General features: G+C 37.1%; 1 protein-coding gene across 5 annotated transcripts in view; it reads right to left on the bottom strand.

Annotated features, from left to right (window-relative positions):
* Positions 1–15,527, bottom strand: part of ADAM22 (ADAM metallopeptidase domain 22) — a 234,566-nt gene that overhangs the window by 64,741 nt on the left and 154,298 nt on the right. For all 5 annotated transcript variants that reach the window (XM_055084959.1, XM_055084958.1, XM_055084956.1 and 2 more), the window contains exons 6-11: positions 13,605–13,668; positions 11,483–11,552; positions 7,112–7,182; positions 3,226–3,300; positions 1,220–1,291; positions 228–394 (exon numbers count right to left, since the gene is read on the bottom strand). In XM_055084959.1, the coding sequence (XP_054940934.1) occupies positions 228–394; positions 1,220–1,291; positions 3,226–3,300; positions 7,112–7,182; positions 11,483–11,552; positions 13,605–13,668 (519 nt within the window). The remainder of the gene's footprint in view (positions 1–227; positions 395–1,219; positions 1,292–3,225; positions 3,301–7,111; positions 7,183–11,482; positions 11,553–13,604; positions 13,669–15,527) is intronic.

Below are 15,527 nucleotides of genomic sequence, written 5' to 3'. Positions count from 1 at the left end.
AAAAATTATATGAAATGTACATGCAATAATAAAATAACTCAAAATTAAATCTATTGAATATTCGTGACAGTTTCAAACAATCTGTACTTTAAAACTTCTTTCAAATATATCTGACACATCAAATCCTGATTGCATTATGCAGTAGAAAGAAAACATCTCATCCACAAGTAATAGAGTATTCAACATGGAATTTAAAAAAGTAATAAATCATTACAAAAGTTACGTACGAAAAAAGGTGAACTGCATCACTTTTCTCTTTGATAAAATCCCTCCTGTATTTCATAAACTCACGTAGGGTGATCAATGGATTTTCAGATATGGCAAACTTGTTGTCAGCCGCCCAGGTTTCCATGGCAACCAATACTATCCTTGTCTTAAGTTGGTCTTTATATATCTAGTATTAACAAAAGGAACACACCAGCTATACATGTGGTAAAAATCAACTGATTTATGAACAGGACTACAAAGCTCCTTTTATGGAAACTCCTTGAGTTTTAGCTAAATGTGAGAAATTCCACTGTTTTTAGGGGAGATAATTGTTTTTCTAACTTACATGCATTTCCCTTGAGTAATAGAGAATCCAATTGTTTATCAAGTCATACCCAAAGAATAGAGTACTAGTAGAAACAAAATATTGCTTTTTGACAAATCTTTGCACCCTTACTCAAGGTTCCCCCAGCGTCCATTTTCTGGCACCTTATAAGATTCACACTAGCAAAAAGTGGAACACTCATGAAGGAGATAATTTCTGTAATTAGGGCCAGCTAATTTCTGTAGCTGGCCCTAATTAAACTCATGGGGAAGGCACTGGCATTGCCTTGTCGGGAATATTTGGAAAGTAGTTTCAGTAGAATTATTTAGTTGCATCTTTCCCACGGCACCAGGCACTCTTTTGAAAAGGCACAACTGTTTCTCCATTGCTAGAAGTACACTGTGAATATCTTTGTTAGGGGCTACGACTCAACCTTTTCTTTTCCATTGTGAAAAATACATGAAAAAACTTCAGGCATAAAGTTGTAACTCTGACCACTTCCTTTTATCATTTTCACAGCCAGAGATCAAAGTCAATAAAGTTCATGGCAAAGTTACCCGGGACTTAACAGGACACTTTGTCTAAAGAGCAATTTAGGGCAGTGAAAATAGAAGCACATTATCCGATTTATTAGCAATCAGGAGATAAATCTCCTCTGTGGCAATACTGAATCGGGTTCATACTTACTAAATCCGCCATGTTCACCACAGATTTCGCATAGGTATTGGTAAGTACCACTGAAAGCCGATGTTTTTTAAACTGAAAGCAAAAGAAAACAAGCAAAGGGCTTCAAGATCATCAGCAAATACTCATCTCAGCAGAGGAAATATGGTGTAATTGAAAGGCCTCTAAAGCTTTCTGTAAAAAATGCAAGTTGACACCTAGTTCTTTAGATGCTGCGTAGTCTGAGGCAATGCTCCTAAAAGTTTGAGGCCTAACAGGTCTTTGAGGTAAAGTAGAAAACACCCATTCCATCCATTTCAAAAGTTTATTTTTCATCACAAGATTGTTATTCAAAATGATAAAACATATGAAAGTTGTTGATGAATTGCAAGACATACAAATAAAGGTAGGGTGAAAGCCAGAAAAACTGAATGTGAATAATGCTAAAAGTATAAAAAGTTCCACAAGACTTACTCAGTAAAGAGAAGAAAGCCCTAATGGTCACGAGGAGGTGGCTTATAGGCTTGATGTGAATAACATATAACTTTGGTTTGGCCTCAAAGCTGTTTTAAAAATCAGGAAATACCATGATTTCTGGCTTCACTCAAAATTAGTATCCCCACATGGTAATAACTGGCAAGGGCTGAGAAGCAGACTCTCCCGTTGGGCAGACCATGTGACTTCTCTTTTGCCACAGGCCTCACCCCTCCCTATTGTTTTATACCTGGCTCACTTTATTTGTATTATCTGCTACAGATGCTTACAGACATCTGAATTTATGATATCCTAAAATGTCTAAAATATGTGTTCTTGCAACTTATTTTTATTCTGTAAAAATCTCAGGAAAAAGTAACATTCACGAAATCAAATCGGTAGAAAGATAGAACTTAGTCCTACCCTGAACAAGGAAGAAACACTCAATAATAATAATTATTATTAATTAATAATTAATAATCAATGTTATTAGTTTAATCATATTTAAATAAATGACACATTTTCCCCCAAATAAATAATTCAAAGTAAATTAAAATGTATGTGTATATGAAATTAAGTAAAATTCAGCAACGTGAATCACTGAATATTTTTAGTTTAAAACTCTGCCCATGAATTGAGTATACAACATGCTCACGAACTGAATATACAACATGCCCATGAATTGAGTATTAAAAAAAAAACCTGACTCTACAAAAAAGGAAGTTTGGCTAGGTTTTTATCCTAAAAATCTTCACTGCTTGGCTGTATAAGCTTTTCTTTTCTTTTTTTTTAAGTTTTATTCTATATTGCAGCATATATTGATGAACAATGTTGTGTTAGTTTCGGGTGTACAGTAAAGTGATTCAGTTATACTATACATGTATCTACTCTTTTTCAAATTCTTTTCTCATTTAGGTTATTACAGAATATTGAGCAGAGTTCCCTGTGCTATACAGTAGGTCCTTGTTGGTTATCTATTTTAAATATAGTAGTGTGTACATGTCAATCCCAAACTCCCAATCAGTCCCTTCCCTCCACCCTTTTCCCCTGGTAACCATAAGTTCATTCTCTAGTCTGTGAGTCTGTGTCTGTTTTGTAAATAAGTTTATAAGCCTTTCCAAATGGTTTACTACATAGCAAGACAGAAAAAGAAAAATTGCTTTCCATTTATTAGGATAAAGCTGTACATTGCAAACTAAAGAATCACATTATTGCTGCTTCACTTTTTCAATATAAAACGGGTTTCCCTTTTTTTTTAACCTTGTGATTTTAGTAAGAGAAGATATTAGCCCCTACATTAACTAAGTGAATCCAAAGAGTTAACATTATGAGTCACAGAAATATTTTTGGAACCTCACAAAATACTGTTAATTGCTTTACCTAAGAGTGTTTCCTACTTACAGGTTGCTGCTGGGTAACAGGGATGTTTCTTTACACAAATACCTTCTCCAACTTACAACTTTACGGACTTCTTTCTTCTAAACATATTTCTGCACCCATTAGTTTTACCCTAGGCACAGGCAAGTTCACACAACACAAAATTCAGCAAATCCTACCATGAGATGATCATTCACAATCATCAGTTCAATATATTTGGTTTCCTCCTCTACGTTACGAGGATATCGACGAAGCTGCAATATAATAAAGGAAATAGCACGTAAATAAGCCTCCGATCTTGGCTATGGGAAACTTATGTTACATATTAGATTCTCAGATATTAACCCTCTTTTAGCTGAAAGTTTGTACTCTTTTTTTTTTTTTTTTTTTTTTTTTTTTGGGGTATGCGGGCCTCCCTCTGTTGCGGCCTCTCCCGTTGCGGAGCACAGGCTCCGGACGCGCAGGCTCAGCGGCCACGGCTCACGGGCCCAGCCTCTCCGCGGCATGTGGGATCCTCCCAGACCGGGGCGCGAACCCGGTTCCCCTGCATCGGCAGGCGGACGCACAACCACTGCGCCACCAGGGAAGCCCAGTTTGTACTCTTTTACCAACCTCTCCCTACCTAGTTTCCCCCACTACCTAGCCCCTGGCAACTGCTTCTCTACTCTGTCTCTATGAGGTTTGTTTTTTTTTTAGATTCCACACGTAGGTGACACAATGCCATATTTGCCTTTCTCTGTTTGGCTTATTTCACTTAGAATAATGCCCTCCAGTTTCATCCCTGTTGTCGCAAATGATAGGATTTCCTTCTTTATTAAGGCTGAGTAATATTCCATGGTGTGTGTGTGTGTGTGTGTGTGTGTGTGTGTGTGATTCTTTATTCGTGTGTGTGTGTGTGTGTGTGTGTGTGTGTGTGTGTGTGTGTGTTTATACATTTTCTTTGTCCATTCATCCATTGATGGACACTTACATTGATAACACTATATTGTATAATCGAAATTTGCTAATAGGGTAGAATTTCAATGCTCTCACCAAAAAAAAAAAAGGAAATACATAAGGTGATGGATATGCTAATTAAATCCATGGGGGGAATTCTTTCACAAATATAATGTATATCAAATCATCCTACTGTATAAATATCTTACATTTGTCAATTATACTTCAATAAAGCTGAAACAAAATTTTTTAATTAAAAAAATTTTAAATATGGGAGAAATAAACAAAACAAAATTTCCCCTTTTATTTATTTAGTATTTTTTCATTTTCATCAATTTACTTAGTTTTTGAGAGAGTAATAAATTGGCATGGTTCAAAAATTAAAGAATTATGAAAAGGTATAGGATGAAAGTTCTCCTCTCACCTCTGTCCCCCATCTACCAATTGTTACTCCTTCCCCCACAATGGTTACAGCACAGTTACTGGTTTCTTCCAGAAATATTTATGCATATAAAATCAAATATGAGATATATTTTATTTTGTACTTCCATTTATCTCCTTCTCTTTTGCATCAGGCTATTTTCATTTAACAGTATATCTTGGAGATTATAAAAAATGGTTTAAGCTCCTGAGAATCTCTGAGAGTTCTACATAGGGAGTGGAATGATTAACACTTTTACTGTATAATCTCCAAATCAGTCTTTGAGACATGCCCCTTCTGCTGATAGGGTTCAGAGGATGTCCCAAGTGATACATAGGAGCTCTGTTAGGATACTTTGAAGAGCTCTCAGGCAGTCTTTGGTTACCCAGTGCAGCTATATCTGTCTGTTCAGCCACAAATTTTCTCCACCTTCAAAATCATGACCAATGAATGGTACTGTCAAAAGCCACAAAGGCAGCCACATCCTTTGGTTCTCTGCAATTAGTCTACAGCACAATCTCTAACAAGATCTGCAAAATTAACTTTTTCCTTTGTGCCATGCTTTGACACACATTTATTTTTTCAATAAACCTTTTTGTTCACTTGCCCAAGGGCCACTTTTGTCATAAGGGTATACAATCAAACCTAAAAAAATACATGAATGTTTGAGTATTGCATTTAAACTAAAATATTTCTGCCACATGGAATTTGTTTTATTGCTAATGCATTCCCAAATTCTAAAAAACTTTACTTTTCAAAATCCCTTAAAACATCAAGTTAATCGGAAATAGTAGACTGTAATTCTGGTTTTGGAAACCAAAAAATAACATAAACTGCATCCACTGACAAGAGTTTTTTTAATGGACTTTTTACAGATGTAATACTAAAATAAAATTTATATCAATTATTAGAAATCAAATTCACAAATGTATAAACAATAAAACATTTCTAGAAAAAAAAAAAAGGATGTTGTTAGGATGATAGTATTTGCTTTGTTAATTGTGGTAGAGATCTGAGCCTTTCTAACATGTAGACTTATAACAAGTCCCAGTATTTTCTTAGTGTCAGAGAGTAGCCATATTGGCCACACGGTTTTATAACACCTCACCTCCAGGGTCCACAGCTTTCTCATAAAGAGAAATCAAGGGTTTGTCTGCTTAGCAAATGACTGGATGTTGCAGATGTTTATGAAGAACCTCAAGGATCATGTCAAAAGAAAATTATCCCATTCTCTTGGTTCTTAAGTCATGAAAGTAAATACTGATTCAAATTAAATCCTGACGGCAATTACTTTTATCTATTTAACTGGGCCTCAATATATGTGTACATTCACAAAATATACAGAGCTCATAGTAGTAATTCATGGGACACAACAGCTTCTGAGAGGCAGTATGTAATGCATACATGGTTATAAGCACTGCTCTGAGACCAGACTTCTAGGTCAGAATCCCAGCTCCACCATTGGGTAACCCAATGTAACCCTGGGCAGCTTCTTAAGCCTCTTATGCTTCAATGTCTTTATCAGTAAATTAGTGATAATATTAATAATAATTCCCTCCTCAAAAGATTGTTATGAGGATTAAGTATGTTAATACAATTGCACATGGTGAGTACTCAATAAAATTTAGGAATTATCATTCATATTAGAAATCTGTATGTAAACACATTTTATTTCATACTTATTAAACATATATTAAAAAGAAGATACCTCATTCCTTCAACGGCTTTATCTTACTAGAGATCTATTTCTCTCATCCTATTTTTATGCCATACACACACACTCATACCAACCACTACCACAACTGTGATAATATCTTAATTCTGATGACCAGAGTTCTTATTTTGTCTAAACTATTTACCAGCTCTATGATTCTGGGCAAGTCATTTGCACATTTCAGAGACATCATTTTTTTTTTGCTGTGAAAGGGGAATAATAGCACCTACTTCATGTGGTTAAAAGCATTGTATGAACTGTTGTTATTATTAATTTCAATACCCTTTGAACATTCATAAAGCAGACATTCGGATTTTATATCCTAGACTCCAAAGTATTGACAGCTCAAGTGTGAAAATACAATTTTGTTGCTTCAAAACCTGATGGAGGGGCTTCCCTGGTGGCGCAGTGGTTGGGAGTCCGCCTGCCGATGCAGGGGACATGGGTTCGTGCCCCGGTCCGGGAAGATCCCACATGCCGCGGAGCGGCTGGGCCCGTGAGCCATGGCCGCTGAGCCTGCGTGTCCAGAGCCTGTGCTCCACAATGGGAGAGGCCACGACAGTGAAAGGCCCATGTACCGCAAAAAACAAAACAAAACGAAACAAAAAAAACCTGATGGAGGCACTCTTAAGGGGGTATCTTTAAGGGGATAAATACAAGGACATGTACCACCCAAGTAGACTCCATGATGTGGTGTACACCCAGTCAAGGAAAGAGGCCTATGGTAGAAAGAACCTGAGATGCCACAGCAGGGGCCTCATAATCCATCTATATGATGAATGACCATATTATCACCACTATGAGTGCTTTTGAGTCTATGAAATAATATGGACCCAACTCCACTGCTCCTACAAATGTTTCACCTTTCTTGTTTACCACACTATAGCAAATGCCTGAACTAATTCTGATCTCTCACAGACTTCATGTAGATTAAATTGATTGGCAGTTGCCAAATGTTTTTAAAACATCATGACATATACCTGTGAATACATACCTGTCGTTTATTCCTTTTTGGTCTTGGCTTCAAAATAAATTTTGGTGGAGTGATGTTTACTTGTTGGAGTTCTAAAAGGAAATAAAAATAAATTAAATTTAACTTACTGCATTTGCCAGGTTTCTTTCACGAAGGGTAATCAAAGTTTTACTAGCCCTTCGTAGTATAAATTATATAACCGTACTTTAATCATCAATGAGTATTATAATTATAATTTATAAATTACAGAATTATAACTAATTATGAATATTATAATATATAATATTGGGCTTAATGAAAATACAGAACATTGATCTAAGTAACTGCATTCATATTAATACTAAATAAACATACCACAAAGGAATACAATTCAAAAAAAATCTCAAACATTATTCCTGTTCTAATTTATATCAAAATTTTTCTCAAAATTCTCCTATAAATACCATCACATTTTTATGGGGAATTGTCTGAATAGCCACTTGACCTTCACTTCCACCACTGACCTTCACTAAAGAATGACACACCAAATGTTGGTGAAGATGTGGAGCAGTTAGAAGTTTCATATAATGCTGATGAGAGTATAAGATAGTATAACCACTTTGGGAAGATTCTGCAATTTCTCTTCCAACAGTAGTTCTTAAATTGTGATCCTTGGACTAGTGACATCAGCATTACCTGGGAACTTGGACATGCAATTTCTCATAACCCACCCAAGGTATACTTAATCAAAAGCTGTAGAAATTAGTGCAGCCACTATGGAAAACATTATGAAGGTTCATGAAAGAATTTAAAGGAGAAATACCATATGATCCAGCAATCCCACTTCTGGGTACATAGCCAAAGGAATTTAAATCAGGATCTCAAAGAAATATCTGTACTCCCGTGTTCACTGCAGCATTATTAACAACAGTCAAGATACAGAAGCAACCTAAATGTCCATCAGTGGATGAGTGGATAAAGAAAATATGATATATACATACAATGGAATATTATTCAGCCTTAAAAAAGGAAATCCTGCCATTTGCGACAACACAGATGAACCTAGAGGACATTTTGTTAAGTGAAATAAGCTAGACACAGAAGGACAAATACTATATGATACCACTTATATGAGGGATCTAAAATAGTCAAACTCAGAGAAACAGAGATTAGAACGGTAGTTGCCAGGGGCTGTGGGGAGGGGGATATAAGGAGTTATTAGTCAAAGTGCACAAAGTTTCAGTTATACAAGATGAGTAAGTCCTAGAGATCTATTGTACAGCTTAGCGCATATAGTTAACGATACTGTATTGTATACTTAAAAATTTGCTAAGAGGTTAGATTTTATGTTAAGTGTTTTTATCATCATCATAAATAAAGAGGGCTGGAGGAAACTTTTGGAATGGATGGATATGTTTATGGCAGAGATTGTGATGATGATTTCATGGGTGTATATATTTATCTCCAAACTCATCAAGTTGTATACAGTAAACATATAAAGCTTTTTGTATGTCAATTATACCACAATAAAGCAGCTAAAAAAAAAAAATCCCTAAAGATGAGGCCAGCAATCTGTGTTTACCAAGCCCTCCAGGTGATTCTGATGCATTCTGAAGTTTGAGAACAATGTTATACAGTTAAACATATACCTACCTTATGACCCAGTGATTTCACTCCCAGGTATTTGATAGAGAAATGTAGACGTGCGTCCACAAAAAAGATTTTGACAAGAATTTTCCCAGTTGTTATAGTCATAATAGCCAAAAACTGGAAACAATCCAAATGTCCATCAACGGAAGAGATAAAAAATTGTGGTATATTCATACAATAAGAACATACTCAATAATATAAAAGAAAGAACAATTGCTACCCTCAACAATATAGATCTCAGGCATGTGCTAAGCAAAAGAAACTGAACATGATGCATAATTCCATTTGTATGAAGAGCTACAACAGGAGAAACTAATCTATGGTGAAAAAGTCAGAAAAGGGACTGCAGAAGTGGTGGCACTGACAGGGAACAGACACAAAGGAAGTTACTGGGGTAATAGAAATGCTTTATATCTCACCAGGGGAGTATATGGGTGTCAAAACTCAGGAAACAGTACACTAGTTTTGTGTATTTCCTCATAGTAATTTTCTATTGCAGTACAATTGACATACAATATCATATTAATTTCAGGTGTACATCACAGTGATTTGATATTTATTGAATGTATATAGTTTGAAATGGTTAGGTAAGTCTAGTTACCATCTGTCTCCATACAAAGTTATTACAATATTATTGACTACATTCCCTACGCTTTACATTACATCCCCATGATGTATTTATTTTATAACTGGAAGTTTGTACCTCATCACTGTCTTCACCTATTTCACCTGGCTCCCATTCCCACCTGCTCTGGCAATCACCCAACTGTTCTTTGTATCTATGAGTCTATTTCTGTTCTGTTTGCTTGGTTTGTTTTTTATTGTAGTAATTTTTAAAACACTGAGGGCTAAGTGGTCAGTGTTGAAATAAATAAGCTTTTCTCAAGATGTGTTCTTAGGAATACTAGTCCTGAGAGATGTGTCAAATGAAACAAAACGTTCCACAGTCAAACAAGTTTGGGGAGCACCTGATCATATTTCTATCTCTGGCAAATACATAATGCGTAGCAAAAAAAAAAAGACATAATATAATCCATAACTCAGTGACACTGATTAAATCTAAAATAAAAAAGCTTACTTTTGAGCTTATATCACAAAAATTGCAGTTTTAACATTTGTCTATTTTTTGTTTCCTTCTAATTTGTCATAGTAAATCTAAATATGTTGAGAGACAAACGACACTCAAAATTGACACTGTAAACTTCTGATAAGGAAAGAAAACCAGGAACAAACTGAGACAGACTTGAGTTTTCAAAGAGTATGTTCAAAACTCATTTTTAATAACAGCAAAACTGCTGAGTCACTTCCAAAGTTTCTGTTGTAAAGAAACCCTGAACAAAGTTTTCAAAAAATTATAAGATTGTATCATGGCAAGCCTACAATAAAGTCCTTAGGGGGGACTCTTTATTTATTACTTTAAATATTAATTAATGTTTATTGTTTCCAGTAATGCCTATAAGATTGTAACTTTGTTCTCAGGCAGCTAACCATGATTTATTTTCTTCCCATAATAGGGATTATAAAAAGTTTCATAAGATAATGAAGGAACAGTCTAAAGTGTCCATGTAAAGTAAAAGCAGCTAGCTATATGCTCATTTGCAGATTTTTCCAAATAGTGAATTCTATGAAATAGGATCTTCTATTTCTTTGGCAGCAGGAGAAAAGGGGTGAGTTCTGTTTCTCTTCAGGGTAACTGCAGAAGGTCAAGGAGTTACAAATTTGTTTCAGAGAGGAAGAAACATTAGAAAACACTTATTTCATTTTCCAATGAGAAGACAATGCAGCCTTTAAGTCATTTTCCTAAGTAGTAGTTTAGGGTTTGCTTTAGTCTGGTAATTTTTCCATTTGCCCTTGTGCCTCTCTCCCAGGGTACATTCTCGTAGTGCCATAATCCAAACCCCCATTCAGCCCCTTACTAGCTGTGGGACCCTAGAAAAAACAAACTAGCTGAGCTTCTGTTTCTTCATCTATAAAATGGGAATGATAATATTGACCTCACAGAGCTGTTGCAAAGATTAAAAAGAGTTTAAAAATTAGAATGTACTATGGCCATAGTCAGGGCTCACTAAATAGGGGAGGAAGCATCTCCACATCAGATATTCAAAATGTGCCCTATCTTTAGAAGGAGAACATGAATGAGTCTAGCATAGCCAAAGATAAATGCACTCTGCATAATCATTGCTTCACTAATGAGGCCAAAGCCTGAGTACTCTGCCTTTCTTGCCAAGAGAAGACATGGATGCAACTCTCAAATCAAATCTATAAATAGATGGACCCATAAATACACATGGGAAGGAAGACCAGTTTCACAAACAGCACATCATAATAATACATGTTAATCTACAATAGTTCTTTCTTAAAATGCTGGGGCAAAAAGAGATGAGGAAACAACAGATGGGAAAATAATTAAGGGTTCATCACTATGTTTACAAACTCAGTATTTCACCAAGAATGAATTTTATATATTCTATGTATGCAGACCAATTTTTGCTTTAACATTATTTCTCCTGTAATATCTTACTTTGAGTCTTATAATTTTAAAAAGTTTTCCTTCATCATGTTCAAGCTATATCTTTCCAAACTCATCCACTATAAACATGAGGTAGGTTTGCATTTTATTCTCTCTCTTGATGTTACTTGACTTTCTAAAACTGTTATAAGCAGTCACAGGCTGATGATATTCCACATATAATTAGCTCTAAAGCATTAAAATGAATTACTAAAGTTGTCTTTTTTTTTTAAATCACTATAAGAAGATCATACCAGATGGAAGATCATCCAAGGGAAATTCAAACAGTCTGGATTTGTAAACCGAATGAAAACGGAAATCCTCCTGAAACAACACAAACAAGAGAGATGAGGCACGGACAACTAGATATCTCCAGGCTCAGGCAATCATAGCTGGAGGAGATTAGACCTTAAAAGAACCGTTGCTTGACTACGCATTCTCTTGGGTTTGGAAAGGCGAAGAGCCATAGCACAACCCCTCCAGCTCACTCCTGTATTCTTCCAGCACCAGACTGACAGCCCATTAAAAGCAAAACGCCTTCACAGACAGAGAAGCCAAAGCCTGCAGTAATCAAAAAGAACTGAATGGACCTATTCCCCCAAGGAGAAGCAAGACGTCTGGGAAAATGGGTTAATGTTTTCTACGACTGGTTCCTTTCCACGGAGCCCTGCCCCCTTTTAGAGCCTGATAGCTTTGTTAGGCACACTGCAGAGCTAACAGTCTTCCTGTGCTGGGGAGCAGGATGACTGGAACAAGCAGAATGCCCAAAGCAGACCCTGCCTCAAAAATTCAAGTGTCACATAAACTTCTGCGAAAAACCAACAGATAAAAAGCCATGTTTCATCTAAGAAAACTTAATGAACATTCAAATAACTTCATCTGGCTTCCATCAATTATCGAAAAAAGAATGTCATAAATAGTCAAGTTTCATGATATTACTTTTTAAAAAAATCACACTGTTGGGCTTCCCTGGTGGCGCAGTGGTTAGGAATCCGCCTGCCAATGCAGGGGACGCGGGTTTGAGCCCTGGTCCAGGAAGATCCCACATGCTGCTGAGCAACTAAGCCCATGCGCCACAACTATTGAGCCTGCACTCTAGAGCCCTCAAGCCACAACTACTGAAGCCCGTGCACCTAGAGCCCGTGCTCTGCAACAAGAGAAGCCACCTCAATGAGAAGCCCGCGCACTGCAACGAAGAGTAGCCCCTGCTCACTGCAACTAGAGAAAGCCCACACACAGCAACGAAGGCCCAACACAACCAAAAATAAATAAATAAATGTATTTTTTAAAAAAAAACACACTGTCAAGCAAAGTGACAGGACAGCTCTCAGTGGGTACCCAGAAAATAACACACAAAACAGATAGTTTCCCACACAAGATTGTTTATGAGTGGCAAAACAATGTGTGTTTCTTGAAATTATTTGCCTCTCTAAGTGTTTGATCAGTGTTCCATGATACATGGAAGAATATCTGTGTGTACAGAGCTACGATGGAAGTGCATTATGTTTCTCTATAGTCAGTAATAGTAACCCTTTTCTAACTTGTGAAAAATGAATGTTTCAACTAAAGTGAGAGAGAGAATTGAGAAAACCCAGATTTCTCTAAACTTCATCACCACGGGGCCTTAAAGAAAATGGGCAATAGAGAAAAATCTGGAATCTAGAAAAGAAAAAGGGTGGAAAATCACATTATCTGTGGATTTGATCTGTTATGAACTGACTATGTGTCTCCCAAAATTCATGTTTAAGCCCTAAACTCCTAATGTGATTATACTGGGAGACAGGGCCTGTGAGGATGCGATAAAGGTTAACAGAGGTCACAAGAGTGAGGTCCTAATCTGATAAGGTGTGTGCCCTTATAAGAAGAGGAAAAGACACCAGACCTCACACTCTCTCTCTGTCATGTGAGGAAACAGTGAGAAGGTGGCTGTCTGCACCCCAGGGAGAGAGCCCTCAATGGACACTGACCCTGCTGGCACATTGATCTTGGACTTCCAGTCCCCAGAGCTGTGCGAAATTAAATTTCTGTTGTTTAAGCCACCCAGTATTCTATAATGATAGCCTGAGCAGACTAAGACAGAGCACAGCACATTATGGTGGAGGTAGAAATGAAGGCTTCAGAACACCTCAGAAGGAAAGTAATTCTCACCGAATGAAAGAGTAACAGGCAGATTTTTTTTAAAAAGATCACTGTGATTTTGCCTTATTCACTATTTAATTTAAATATACATGTGTACATATTACATGTATATATGTATACATATATTCCTGACCCTAAAATATGAAAATAAAGCAAAATAGAGAGAAAAAAAAGAGGGAAAAAAAGCTCCCAGCATCAACATTTACATTTGCCACAGCAAACAGAAGGAGCACTTACCTGGGAGGTGTCATTTCCTTCTGGCTCGATGAGATAGGTGTGGTTCCCATCACAGAACATCCCACTGCCAAGGACAAGAAAATAGTTAGGCCTGGCAATTGACTCTTGCCTCAGAACAAGATCACTTTAAAGTCAGTAGCAGCTGGAGGGCCAGTTTACTTCTCAATGCTCACTTCCTAGTCCCACCCATCACATGGGGTGCACACCACATAGCACCCCCCCACACACACATACCACCCACAGCACATACCATACACACTCACACACACCACAGATCATACACACTCACACACACCACCCATGACACACACACACACACACACACACACACACACACACACCACACACACCACCCATATACCATACCACACACCACACACCATATACCATACACTGCACACCACAACCCCACACATATACACACCACATACCACAGACACTCACACACACACACCACACAACACAAACACCCCACTCCACGTATCTCACACACACACATACATACACACACATCATATACATTTAATAAGACGAAAAAAGCTGCAGGAAGAGCAGAATAGGGCGGGCACAAGGCAGCAGGATGCAGGGAACAGGGTGCAAATCTGAAGTTCAATTCTGGACCTCATTGGCTAGAGATGACTCTCAGCCAATTGAGAAATCCTCTGGAGGGCATCTTAAGCTACATATGGCCTCAACTCCCACTCAGAGAGATCCGATAGCCACCCCTTTTAGAGGAATGTGGTTTTTCTACTAAGATCAGGTCCCTTCTGATACTGAAGGAACTTGTGTTACCACTCAGGTGTCTGAGGGGGGTGAAGCTGTGATCTTCTGCAGTCACTTTTCAGTGTTACGTGGAAATGACTGCGTTAAACCCAGGCTGCTAACCATAGAATAGTATGCGTCTTTCATTGATCGCTTAGTGAAATCGGCTGGTTTCCTGAGCTATAATTATAATGGCCTCCAGCTCTGTGTCTATCCAAATTCATTTACTCCTGCAGTAATATCTTCCACATGTCCTCTACTTTCATATACCGTTAGAACTGCCCTTTTCACATCTGTAATGTTTTCAACCCAAAGTGCACTTTCTGAATTTGGATGACATTGCATTTGGAATTTAAAGATAAACAGATGCAGTTTGTAAGATATTACTGACAATATATGCCTAAGGAATCAGTGAGGGGAGAATTTTCAGAACAGTAGACCAAATACGGCAGTGAACATTCTGCTGATAACAGGCCAGACCCAACCAGAAAACTGTACAAAACCATCACCCTTTGCCAAAGTTCACATGGCTACACTGATTAAGTAGCAAGCAGATTGTTTTGTTTAAATAGTATTAGGTGCTATTTCCTCTTGAATTAGGTTAGTATCCAATGCAAAAATCAGTTTTTTTTTATTGGATTTAAACATCATGATACATGGTATAAACAAAGCAGATTCTGACACCATCCATGAAGATTCTGGTTCCTTAAACGAATTATTATTTTTTTTTTGGCCCCAGGGCATGTGGAACTTCCCGGACTAGGGATCGAACCCATGCCCCCTGCACTGGAAGTGTGGAGTCTTAACCACTGGACCACCAGGGAAGTCCTGGGTCCCTAAATGAAAATATGCCATTTTTGATTCTTTAACAATTAAAAAGCATGTGTGTTTCATTTACTTTGTTTGAGGATTGAAACCTTTCTGTTACATTTTTATAAATTCCAAATAGTATACTGAGTCCATCACAGAGTTTATAATTGATAAAATCCTATAGCTAGGACCAAGTCATTACCGGCCAATTGATTGAGCTAAAATTTTAAAAGGCTGCATCAAAACAAGATTTTGAAAGCAAATAGTCATTCTTACAAATTGCCACAAGAGGGCAGTAAACTGACATTTGAGTCCATTCTTTAATGTTCCCACTTACAGGATTTTGTCAAA

Source organism: Physeter macrocephalus, chromosome 5 (assembly GCF_002837175.3).
Source record: "Physeter macrocephalus isolate SW-GA chromosome 5, ASM283717v5, whole genome shotgun sequence".
Classification (NCBI taxonomy): domain Eukaryota; kingdom Metazoa; phylum Chordata; class Mammalia; order Artiodactyla; family Physeteridae; genus Physeter; species Physeter macrocephalus.
The sequence above is the reverse complement of the archived record's forward strand: the minus strand, read 5'-3'. Positions and strand labels throughout refer to the sequence as shown.